The sequence below is a fragment of the Xiphias gladius genome, chromosome 16 (genome assembly GCF_016859285.1).
Source record: "Xiphias gladius isolate SHS-SW01 ecotype Sanya breed wild chromosome 16, ASM1685928v1, whole genome shotgun sequence".
NCBI classification, from domain to species: Eukaryota; Metazoa; Chordata; class Actinopteri; order Istiophoriformes; family Xiphiidae; genus Xiphias; species Xiphias gladius.
The window spans coordinates 8,058,790-8,072,011 of record NC_053415.1 but is presented as its reverse complement, the minus strand read 5'-3'; the positions used below and the strand labels follow the sequence as shown (position 1 = coordinate 8,072,011).

The 13,222-nt window shown below is 41.2% G+C and overlaps 1 protein-coding gene across 1 annotated transcript; it reads left to right on the top strand.

Annotated features, from left to right (window-relative positions):
• The first annotated feature begins 5,296 nt into the window (after positions 1-5,296).
• Positions 5,297-6,184, top strand: cdk5r2b (cyclin-dependent kinase 5, regulatory subunit 2b (p39)). Its single transcript, XM_040149074.1, has one exon. The coding sequence runs from the start codon at positions 5,297-5,299 to the stop codon at positions 6,182-6,184; it is 888 nt and encodes a 295-aa protein (XP_040005008.1).
• Positions 6,185-13,222: the final 7,038 nt, after the last annotated feature.

Here is a 13,222-nt window from a genome sequence, read left to right as displayed (position 1 = left end):
AGAGAGAGAGAGAGGCAGGTCCCCCTCTGAATACTTTCAAACGTCAGGCCAAAACAGAGCGTGGGTTATTTTTATTCATTATCTTTAACATACAGGCCATGAAGACATTTTTATTATTTTGTCTGAGCCAAAGATGAATCACCACTCTGTCTTTTCATGTAATAAAGTAGATATTTGTCTTTACAGTGTTATGTGTATGTCTGCAAATACAGGGGATACAGAGAATGACATAGAAACTTTATGATAAACGACTATGATAACTCAATAAGCACTGGCTCAATATTGGTTGACAATTTTACCATATTTGTAAAATGTCTGTCCGAACCCCTGTGGGCTAACATTAAAATACCGGCCGATATTAAAGCATTGCGGTATCTTTCCCCTGCCAGTGCTGTGAGCTCTCCCCACCACCCTCTGTCTCCCTGCTCACTCCCACTGTCCTGTTGGCAGACCCTCAGCTAGTTGACGGGAGAATTCTGTCACTACAGCTAATATTAGTCAGAGGTCTCAGAAACCTCTCACTCCTCCTCTCCTCAGTCATTCTGCCTGATATGTTGTTCCAAAACTTCCCTAAAAGTAATTAAATGTTAGGACGAAGTGGCGAAGACGCCTGCTGACAGGAAATGTCACCAGGAAGCCCATCATGACAAATATTTCCAAACAGTCTGGGTTGATTTGCAGTCAACTGGATGTGACCGCCCTCCAGTGGTCAACTTGTTACTTGTCCACCCCAAATTTACAGATTGACCGCATTTTAGATTGGTTGGCTGTTGGAAAAAGACATTGCTCTGCTTCCTGGCCTGATAAATCATGAAAGAAAAAAAAAAACAGATTCTGAAACAGTCTAATTCCTAGGGTCAAGTTTGACTGCAAGTATTGTATGTGTTCAAAATAAAATGTTTTAATCAAGCTTTCAAAATCCACTTTTGAAAAAGAAAAAAACACAGTTACACTGCATGGCTGATGGTCACAAGCAAGTAGAAAGAGTGTGTGGACAAAGTATGATCCTTCTTACAGATGTGATATCTGTTTTTCTGAAAATAAAATAAATAGATAAATAACTGTGATCTCTGTTGCATTTTTTTCTGTCTCTGGTTAGACAACCAAAACAGAAGCTTTAAAATATTCATATAAAATGTTTATAAAATTAAAACATGGAATTAAACAAGGAATTAAAACATGCCATTATGATGTTGTGCTGGTACAGAATTTTTAATTTAGGGTTCTAACAATGTGCTCCAACATTGTGACACACTGAGAGAAAGTCCAGTGAGTTGAGAATGAGTGTGTTATGGTCAAATCAGGTTAAAACACTTGGAATATAGGAAATGCAGTAGACAATGGAAGTTGTTGAAGCTGCTACAGTTGCAGCAAAACACCAGCAGGAGGCAAACTTACCCCAGGAAATGCAGAGAAACATCTGCATGTCCGTTCTCGAAAAAAAAAGTATTGCTTAATCCAGAATATGCCAACCAAGTCTGAAATCTTTGAGGATGTTTTGCTCCTTTTCCTTTCAGCTCAGTCAGCAGTTGATAGGTAAGGCAACATACCATATATCTTGGGGTGATATTTTGCTGTAATGCAACGTGCATAGGTCATCCTTGGTTAGAGACATTACATATATATATATTGTAGGTTGAAAATCTATAGGTATAGTGCAGCATACCTTGTTTATTGTTTATTATCTATGTTTTTTAATTGTATTTTCTCTCTTACCTGTGTATCATAACTCTTCAGTAATATTAATAGAAAAATTTGCAGCACTTTCAGGAACACCGCATTTAATTCTGGTTATTTTGCCTTATTAATATATTCCACCTACATTTTATATCTTTATCAGGCAAAATGACTGAGGTTACTCACAATCACTGTATAAAAATGAAAGTTAACAGGTGGGGTTTAATTGCTTTTAGCAGCAAATTGCATTCTGTGAACATACTATACATTCCTTTTGCAAGTTGTCCTTCTGTCTTACATGATAAAATTACGTGTCCACTTTCATAAAGATTTCACCCAATATCATACTGATGCTGTGTTTTAATTTTAGTTTGGTATCACTTAAAGCTGCACTAATCAATGTTTTTGTCTAAACCACGGTCCAGGAATCAAAGGGCTGTGTGTAGTGTGACAGTGGTAAGACACTGTGAGGTAACCACAGAGAATACCACCCAACTCTGCTGCCCGCCCCCCCGTGATAATAGGCCAGTTTTACATTTACACCTGCTGCCCCCTAGTGGCCCAAAAAAAAAAAATCAGCCAGGGCAACTTTGATTGTACAGAACCTATATGATTCTAAGTTGCTTTAACTCGATTTTTTTTTATTTCATATTCAAACATAATCTATATGAGGTGCTCAATTACTTAACTTCCTGTTCGCAAAATTGTATAATTATACTATATAATGAAATGTGTTGAAAAGTGCAACACAAATGACAAAGAATTAAGGAAAAACAAAAAAAACTTCCCACACTTAATCGTTCACTTCCTCCAACCCCCTCCTCCCCCAATCCTGTGAGTTTTAAACACTTTTTTTCCTTCAGTATTTACATACTGATATATAATATAGCATGAAAAGCTTTATGCTTCATGCTTAATACATTGAGATTATTCCCCTGTCACATCCTGTTGCGTTTTGTTTGATTTGTGATGAAAGAGTTTCTTTTGACCACCATCTGCTTTGTGATGTGTTGGATCAAACGCTGGCGTGATCAAAAGAGTTTGTGTGAAATGCAGAGCACTTTACAGTTTTGGGGTATTATCGTCTTTCATCTGAATTTGCTAAGATTAGCTTGAATTAAGCTTCTTATCTCAACACAGTTGTTTTGGTTGACAGTTTCAGCAGGTGTATCTGACATTTTATTGATGATGACTAATGTGCTAAATTGAGTTTGATCGCCATAATCCGAATACAGCAATGATGGTGGTGATGATAATTAGATTAGGCTGTTGGTGTCTGTTGTGATAACCGTGATAATGATGATGATGATGATGATGATATGTGAAGATGATGACAATGATGGGCGGAGGGAAAGCTGCAAATGTGGAGGAATATGCAAATTACTGGACGTGATTTTATCCTGTGTTACTTGTAACATAGAATGAATGAATATGGAATGAATTTTCAAGAGCTGTGACAGATCATCACTTCTGACCTCTTTACAACAAACCAGTAAAGAACAAAACATGAATAAACTTCACTGTAATATCCATATTTGTCCTCTGTGCACCTAAACATATTGTACCTGATAATATGTTTGTATTGTAAGATACTCATTGGAATATAGTGTTTTTAGCAATAAAAGTTTTGAAAAGTTTGCTGGATCCTTTCTTACCTTTTAACAAGACTTTGTGGATCAACTGTTGCAGGATTTTTATTTTACATTTACCGATATGTTAGTTGTTTTGTGCTGAACTAAATACATTCATACTGGCTTCACAGTTTCTCACTATTCACTATCCAAACTGACACAAGATCAAGGAATTCAGTCAACCTTGTGTATTTATTTATCACTTAATCCTTTACAGTTCAGCTGTGTGGCAAAGGCCACGCTGCAGACACCATGGCATTAGATATTCAGTACTATTTGTATCTGTTTCCATTTCGAGCTGAATGGAAAGATCAGACAGTAGTCATGTAACTTAGTGGAGGGGTGCCAGTTCTTCTTCGGGTAATTGGATCACCCGTAGAGTTTCCTGAGACGTGTTATGCACTTCTTCAGTAGGCGGCCGCGGAATTAAAACCATGTCCTAGTGCAGGAAAGTAGATCAAAATACTTTGATATGGCTTCAGTAATAGTAATAATAATAATAATAATAATAATAATAATAATAATAATAATAAAAGCTTTGCTGAAATTTAAGTGTGCAATCAATGAGGCATGAAATAACTTAAAAGAGCTGATCTGAAAACTCCTGTCTCCTTTTTAACGTGAAGTTTTTTCAACCCGTCCAGTGATCATATGGCAGTACTTTCACAGTTTAAAGATCAAGAGAAGTCAAAGATTACAAGTGAAGGAATGGACAACTAGTCAGTGTATTTCAAATAAAACAAGTGCAGGTGATGTTTTATCTTTTAAGCGTTACTGAAGGGACTGCCTGGCAAAAAGCATTCTATGCATAGCTCAAATTCTAGAAAGCATTTTAAATTCAGTTTGCCCAGAGTTGGCACAAACACTTTGTACAGATTTCTTTCCAACAACCCAACAACGCTTCAGGGAACATTCTTGCATGAACTACTGGGGGAAGAATGAAGTGCCCATGTGGTTTCAAACGTTTTGTAATCAGTCTCGAAGAGCAGTTCGGTGACCCTTTTTCTACTCCACTTCTAGATATATAGAATATGTCGAGAGTATGTTGTCAGATTTCCTGGTCTACAGGCTGATCTCCCCGGGGAGGATATTCCTTACGCCCCCGTGGCATTATGGGGGGGGGGGTTAAACTCAAGTTGATGTCAGAGCCAAATAACATGATACAAGACAGATCAAAATTGCAAAGGCTTGCAAAACGATGTTAGGTGGCTAGAATCTGTGTAAATTTCCAAATGTTGTCACTGGCTGTGGCCGTTATCAGCTTATGGTGTGTATGCTTGATTCTGATGTGTAAAGTAGGATAGAGACTATTTTGGATAGACTTCCAATACAAGGAAGGATCTCTCAGCCATTCATTAATTAACAAAGTAGAATTAAGGGATAGTAACTTCAGAATAATAAGGTGAAATACAAGGTCAGTGACTAGGCCGTGGTCCTGGGATCCTCCATAAATGCTGGTAGGTGTATGAAACCACTTTTTCTGACGGCGGGAAAATGGTCGGATGGCACTGATTTTCCGAAGTAAGTGGACTAATGGAGAAGAATAGCACATGAACCTCTCAAGTGCTTGTTACCTGCTCTTAATGGCAATTTAGAGCTAAAAACAACACCCTAAGTGATTGGATCATTGATTGGCTTTTCCATTGGCTGGCTCGGCTGTCAGTCAGGTGCTGCACTTGCTGGTTCGCTCAAACCCACGAATTGGGCAGAGCGACCAATCTTCGCTCGGTCCACAGCAGCAGGATTGTGGCGCAGCGTCCCCCCGAGGCGCCGACGGAGCATCTGTCGGAACAGCCCACGACTCCACTCTGAAGAGCAGCTCCAGCCTCGTCCACCAGCGCCGAGGAGCGATCACACGGAGCAAACCGACGCGTAAATGGAGTGTCAGCCGTCGTTGTGACTGCCCTTCGCCGCCTCTCACCCTGCAGAAGATTCTGCGTTGAAGTTGCAGCAGCATCCATAGCACCGCGGCTCGCTCCTTGGCAGACATGGGAACCGTCCTCTCTATATCTCCCGCGACAAAGAAGGCATCTATTATGGACAGCGAAGTCGCAGGAGACGGACTGAAAAACGACAAGAGCCTTAAGCGGCATTCGATGTTCGTCTCTCTCTCCTGGAAGAAGCTGGTGGCCAATTCGGCCAAGAAGAGCGCCAAGAAAGTCACCCCGAACCCGCTGCCCGGCCGCGAGCAGCCGTCCAGCCAGGTGGCTCAGCTCAACAGCGAGAACGTCAGGAAAACGCACCAAACCGAGGAGAAGAAACCCAAAGCGCCCATCCCAGTCCCGGTGCCCACGGTGCCCAAGCAAAACAGCGAGGCCGCCGTCCAAAACGGGAGGGTCTCCTCGGTCCAGAAGCAACCCAGCAGCCTGTCTCTGGTGTCACCGAGGCGGATAGTCATCCAGGCGTCCACGGGAGAGCTGCTGCGCTGCTTGGGGGACTTCGTGTGCCGCAGGTGTTACAAACTGAAAGAGTTAAACTGCGCAGAGGTGATCCTCTGGTTCCGAAACATCGACCGGACTCTTTTGCTCCAGGGCTGGCAGGACCAAGGCTTCATCACGCCGGCTAACGTGGTGTTCGTGTACCTGCTGTGCGAAGACACGATAGCGGACTGCGTCGACAGCCCGGCCGAGCTGCAGGGCACCTTTCAGACTTGCCTCTACCTCGCCTACTCCTACATGGGCAACGAGATCTCCTACCCACTCAAGCCCTTCATGATCGAGTCGAACAAGGACGTTTTCTGGGAGACCTCGCTCCGCATCATCACCAGGATGAGTGCCAAAATGCTGCAGCTGAACGCGGACCCGCACTTTTTCACCCAGGTCTTCCAGGACCTCAAAAATCAGCGAGATACCAGCGAGTCCAACCTGGATCGCTGACGCGGAGACGAGCGAGACAGTGGTGTTTTGTTTTTTTTAAAGACGCATGTTTTGCAAAATCACGTAACGGTGGTTTTGAATGAAAGGGCCGGCGCTGAAGGCTTCTCACCTGTGGGTTGAATGTCTCTCTCGTGATCAATAACAGCAGTAGGGTGTTTAGGCTACAGTGTAGGAGATTTCATCAATGCATGCCAACGGTACATTGTCCCCTTTTCGTCTCGCCCCTTGAGTGGCGCGGGGGCTGACTTAGTGGCACAAACCACATTTCCGAGTGACCCCCTCAAATCCCCGTTTTAGTTCACGATTCGCCCACTTTCCGGGTGACCGAGTGGCTGGCGCGGCGAGTTGGGGGCTCCAGGCAGGACCGGGATAAGATCGGTGTTCGTGCGGGAGTCGAGAGGCGGAGCTGTCCGAGGTGCTGACCTGCGCAGCCCTTCCCCCGCCGCCCCCCCCTTTTTTGCTATTTGAGTTACTCTCCCACGACAGAGCCGCGCGCGGCTTAAGACGACCAGAGTCAGCCCGGGGCACTTTCAGCACGTAAACCTGAGCCTTGCGAGCAGAGGTATAGCCGCCAGTGTGTTGTGCTTTTTACAGTCTCCACAGCTGATAGTTAAGCTGTTAAACATGCAACAGATATCAGAAGCATGTTTCTTTAAGGGGACAAAACACATTACTTGGTAGAACTGTAAGTATTCCTCTGTGGGTAACGTGGTTTAAACGCTCCGTTCCACCTGCAAACCTCCTGCAGAAAAGCACCAAGCTGTATGTATGGCAATTTTAATGTTTTCATCTCCTCTTGTGTGATAATAAAAACCAAATTTGTCACAACACTGTCATTTTGAATTGAAAACAACTTGTTTTTGCCTTCCAATGTGTTGCTGTAGTAATGTACCCGCAGGTGGACCATTGGTTCAACTTGAAAATGAGGGAAGGGGGCAGAAACGTAGAATTAGTGGAGGGGGGTATCGTCCCCCTGCAATGTGATAATCTGCACTAAATGGGCCCACAGATTGCCATACAGCAACATTATCAACCAGGGGCCTCTGCTGTGTATTGCTTTTCAATACGTGTTGGCCTCTGCGATGTGTTGCTTCGCAACATATTGCAGGGGTCAACTAGAGACTGAATGGAATGTAAAGCTTTTTAAGAGATTCTTTAAAATTTCATGCGTGCCAACTATAAAATTGAATAGCCTGAAACTATGTGGTTTACATGTACATATCCCACGCGTTAAACTTGCCCTTTATTTTATTCTCCTCTGCCTGTTTTGAAGGTGGCTGCATATGATGTAGTTCAAGCATTAGGAAAACAACTAGAGTTTAATGGTCAAATTGTGTTTTAGCCCTGTTCTTTAAGTGTGCTGTGAGCCTCAGTTTGCTGGGTTCGATTCCTTTTCAGTTCAGTCAATTCAGGAAGGATGTTTCCTCATAATGTACATATTGAGTGTGAACATCTCAGAAATAAGAAGACTATCATTTGCACACGTGTGTCATTGCAGTTCCTATAAGCTAAAAGTGATTTGACTCCAACTCTGAAACCAAACTTGTGGGGCAAACCTGACAGTTAGTATTCAGTATTATGCTCCTTCTAAGTGATCATTGTGATGTTGTGTTGTGAACTCTTTGTCTGGAAAGTGGAATATAATGCTGCTATTTTGCACAGCTGTGAACAAACCTTTGATGTTTTGCACAGTGGTATAACATAATGGTCATGTACCAGTGTTTGCTTTCAGGCGCTGGAGTGTTTGTCAGTAAGTTTGCAGTTACACTCACCCAGTCTCGCTCTAGGATGATCATTTGTGAATCAGATCTTTTGTACAGTTCATTTTTCCTATATGTCAGCTATGGAAAGTAATATTTAGATGTGTGTATGTTGTCTGTGGTGTTGTACCACGGTGGCATTCACTCTCTCTACATGTTAATAAAAGGTCAATAGAGTAATTGTTTATGGTGACCATGATGAAATAAATCCAAACTTATGTAGGATCCCTGGTCTCACTCGCATTGCTTTGATCATTTAATACTGTCTTAATGTATATGTGTGTGTCCACTATTCCATAGATAGCTCAATGTGTGCGCACACATGCTCGTGGCCCATGCTTGTACAAACCTTGCAGTTTTGCTGAAGCAGTAATCGACGGGGACAGCGTCTTATCCACTCATACAACCCACTAATCCTTGATTTGAAGGAAGCCCTTGAGACATGGTTATGCAATAGAAATAAGTCTGCGACAAATATGCTTGCCATGAGGTTGCCATGAGACTGAAACTCGTGAGATTTAATGGTTGCCGTGAAACCAAAACTCATCAGATAGGGTTATTATTACATGGAAAAGTTTACTGAGGCAAATTCTAAATACTAACGCAAAGATACAATTTTTGGAGGTTTAGAGATGGATAAGGAAATGGTTAAAGGTATATTGTATATCTGTAAAAACAGCTACATTACATCCCAGAATATGTTGCGGTTAGATTAGCTGGGGTGTACACTGAGGACAGTGAAGCATGCTGACACATATAAAGGATATTTTTGGTATCCTTTCTGTGCGTCCTGGGTATTCCAATTGGGGCCACATACTGAAATGGGAACACAGACAACTAAACAGTAAGAAAGTCAATTGTAAAAACCGTCACAATTTAAGGAGGAATCAGCACGTACTTCTCCGCCAAACTGCTCTCACGTGCTACATTTCTGATGATGATTCTCAGAGATGTGCCAAAAATAAAGGATAGAAAATTATTCCGTAATTGGGTTGCATTAAAAAGCAGATTATGAAGTTTGGGAAGCTTCCCTAGTTTAGAGCATGGGTATGTTGGTGATTTACTGTCTGACAGAATGGAGCTGGATTGATAAGGGTTTCCCCTGGTTTTATGAATAAGCCACATGGGCTGGAGGGTTCCTTCATGTGATTGGTTAGAATCTGCTGCAGTCTCAGAACTGTCTGTGACTCTCTCGCTCTCTCTCTCTCTGTCTTATAGGGACATACAGTTTCTATTTACAGAGCAAAAATGGAGGAAAGCAGGGAGAACTGACAAAAATCATGACAGAAAGGGAACAGGAGCGAAGTACTCTGAGAAGTCGGTAGAGGCAGAGAGATTGGAGAGAAAGTGGAACGGGGACACAGAGAAATGAAATGAAGTTAGACAAATGGGAACACAGAGGGATAGAGAGAGGACATACAGACAGGTTCCCATTTATTTCATTTACTGCCATCCATCATTCATTTCATTATTCTGACCTATTTTTAAAAAAAGTTTATTGTGACTGCAAATCGTCATATATTCATTAATTTACAGTCTTCCAGTTTGTTACATATTACTACTATTGCTTCTGTAAAACATGGCATGCTGTGTTGTCACTGGATTGATCTTTTTCTTAATTTTCCTAGGTGCATCAAACAGTATGTCATTAATTTCTCTTTGAATTTAAGACTCTTGATCTGTTTTCCCAGCTGTAGTCACTGCCATATGTTTTTATATATGTCTGGCATGACATCCACACAGCTTCAACTTTCTTGTGAACGGAAGAATCACACATTCTGATCCGTCAGGTCACACAGTTCAGGGAATCATGGGAAAACGTCACGTCATGAGGGTCAAAACAGCTTTCTTGTTGTATCTTGGTTTAGTTCTGTCTTTTACCCCAAGCCTTTCCAGCCTGGCTTCATGGCAGCGTCCTGCAGCAGCGTTATGTAACAGCCTCCCGGTGCAGTGTTGTGAGCCTTCTCCTCGTTATTAAGATTCAACCCAGGTCTCCTGCATATCTGTCTGCCAGCCTGCCTTCCACATTCTTCTCCGCTTGTCTCTATAGTAACGGGTAGGTAAGTGAATGAGAGCAGGACAAAGTGAGCTGTGTGGGGCTGAGCGTGGGCTGAAACGCTGCACAACACATACACACTGGTACACACACACTGCGGTGATCAATAGAACACATGCACACAGTGTTTGTGAACATCTGTCAGTGCAAGCATGTGTCCACATCCAGCCACTCTGTCATCTCTGAGTTACCTCTGCTTTGGTGCCGCTTACCACTCTCCCAGATTTGTCTTCCCTGTTTGATCGGCATTAATGAAAGACGAGATCAGTGGAACAATATTCCTTCATATTCAGGTTTCTTAAATCCAGGATAAGATGACCCATCCAAGTTTCTGATTAGATTTTATTTTCTATTACATAATCCTGTGAAGTAACTTAAGATTGTATAGTCCCACAGTTCATCCTTCTCTTGGTCTCTCTGGGTTGTGATTGCAAGTGTCTTGATTGCATTGTTTGCAAGATCACGCCAGTAGGTTAATCTCACAGCTTTATTGATTTGTTACTTTTCCCATTGAGATATTATATTTAAAAAAAAACACGATACGTAATTGAAATAGAATGCATCGTTAAATATTTTTGTCTTGTGATCCCTCACATAGCAACTGGAGTCCCTCGTCACGCGGCAAAGAAAGATTCCCCTTTCAAAGGTCTCACATGGTTTTATTTAGATAACTGTTCGAGACTCAAAGAGGTAAAAATGGTAGTGCATGGAAAAGCAAAGATTAGAGAAAAGTCTAAAAAATAAACAGACATTTGTGTTGCAACCTTTCTTTTTTTTTAAATTCCTGTCCCATCAATCATCTTATGTCTCCTCAGATTTATCTTGTGACCCTTGGACTACACTACCAAACTCTATATAAAGTAGTACACTGGCTCCACCTCGACTAGCAACAACAGTAAAACGCTGTTTACGCATTGATACATCAGTATTAACAATCTAATAATGTCCCATAGAACAATATATGAGTCAAAGAGGACATTTTACTGCAGAACCAGGTATAGTATATTTAACTGATAATATCTTTACTTTTCCTTGAGTAGGATTTTAATTGCAGAACTTTTACTTGTAATTGACTTTTTTACATTAATGTATTGGTACTTTTACTCAAGTAAAGGATCTGAACAGACCAGGACAATGTAAATTTAGAAAAAAAAAAAAAGCATATAATGTCTTGTAACTTAATCCAGATAACATCTTTACCAGTGTGTACACAGTCCGTATCTTAATTACTTTTGTTTATTTTCCACTCTCTTGGAAAGGAGTTCTCTTCGACTTGATCCTTGTCAGCTTCATCCGTGTGGAAAAAGGACCAAATCTGGACCAACTGAGGGGTCAGCCTAGAGGGATTATGTCTATTTTGCTGTCCTCTTGCTACATAACCACCCTGTTAATCTCTTTAACTAGATTACTTTAGTGTCAGTTTACAGTGAGAGGCACAGTGAGGTGAAGTCAGGTTTAGCCCGGACACTCGACCAAAGAATCATTATTCATTTCATGCTGCAGTTTTTGAACAGTGAGATGGTTCTTCTACTGTTATGTTACATGCTGTATATGTTATATAACTATATACTGTCACATCTATATGACGCTTTTGATATTTAAATTTAAGTTGCCATACATTGTGTAACTAATCCAGAGCAGTATCCTAATTCCTTCGTTCACCACACACCTACACAGCGTTCATTGTTATTTTCTCTTCTTTATTTGCCAGTGAATGATTCCACACTGCATGAATCTGCATGATTATTCATCCATTTCATTTTATGTAACAGTAAAAATAAACCGACCCAGGATTTTGAGGTATAGAGGTGCTCCAATCCCAGACCATTATCAGAATTGACGAATTAACATATCGAGCAAACCATTACTGGTTTTCTGTCTTCAAGCTTTAATATTTTCCACTTGCTAAATTTTACCTCATATTGCACCAAGTTATATCTTTCATAGTAGTCATAGTAGGGAGGTTAGGTGGTGGTTGCTTTTACTAGTCACAAATTGACTTTCACTAACTCTATTTTTAAGAATTACAATTCATGCAGAAGCTCAATTTTAGCTTCTTTAGATTTACATTTAATTTTAATCATTAGTCCAGTGTTAAACAATGGCTAAAACCCCTCGAAATAACATGTCACTTTGCCAGTAAGGGTGTATTCACAATGTCTTGACAGGTTAACTGTCCTCCCTGAGTTTTTACCTCGACGTCAGTAGCCTATTGAACTTTTTTCATATCAGACACATGGAGGACGAATAAATATAGGTGGGAGATTAATTATAACCATGATTACAGTGTGATCTGGAGTTGTTTTTGTGTTTTTAGCCGACAGAATGTAGGTCTATGTCCAGACACACGGGTGTTGAGTAAATTGTTCTGCTCTGTTTTCTTTTACCTCTCACCTTACCTCTTTGAGTCTCTCTCCTCTCCCCACGTCTCTTTCGCTCCGTCGCTTATTCTCCAGTCTATTTCAGCACCACGTAGGTGTAGCGTTCTAATTTAGCCGAGCCTTCATTACCACTCTCTCCAGCTGGAAAAATGACTCACTGACTGCAACACTTCACACAGAGCCACACAAAACCCACTGACTGCCTTACCCTTGTGTCCTAATAATAATGTGCACTGAGGGACCTTATTTTTTTCAAAGAATATGTGATTCAGTAAATGTAATCTTTAAAATGTAGTTTTGTTCCATAAATATTTTTATTTTGCTCGTGGTAGAAATTCAGCCAAATAAATGCAAGTCCCCTGCTCCTACAAACACTCATGCTGAAGTGCTCTAACGATTGAGGCCAAACAGCAAATATTTCAAAGTTAGAAATAACAAGATTCACATTTTCTTTTCCGTGATATCCATTTTGTCTTCATTTCTTCCGAGTTTGATTTTCCAACAACACAGCTCATAGCTTGTGAATGCAACACAGCGCAACAACCTACTCTCAGCTCTCAGATATCGGAGCTTCCCACCGTCACCTGAACACTCCTCCCAAGAAAGCTTCTGAAAAAGAATCGCATAATGACAATATTAGTTTGACAAAAAGTAAGGATTGCTGCTTGTTCACTGTAATGGATTACTTTAGGCAGTTTTGGGTGTGTTTAAGGTGATGTTTGCACCTGGCTGGCCTCTACTGGTTGCCAAGGAGGCAAAAAAAAAACATTCAGAAAATTTCTGAATGTATTGCTCGCTTGGCAAAATGGTGATGTTAAATAAGTGTAATGTGTTGTGCAAT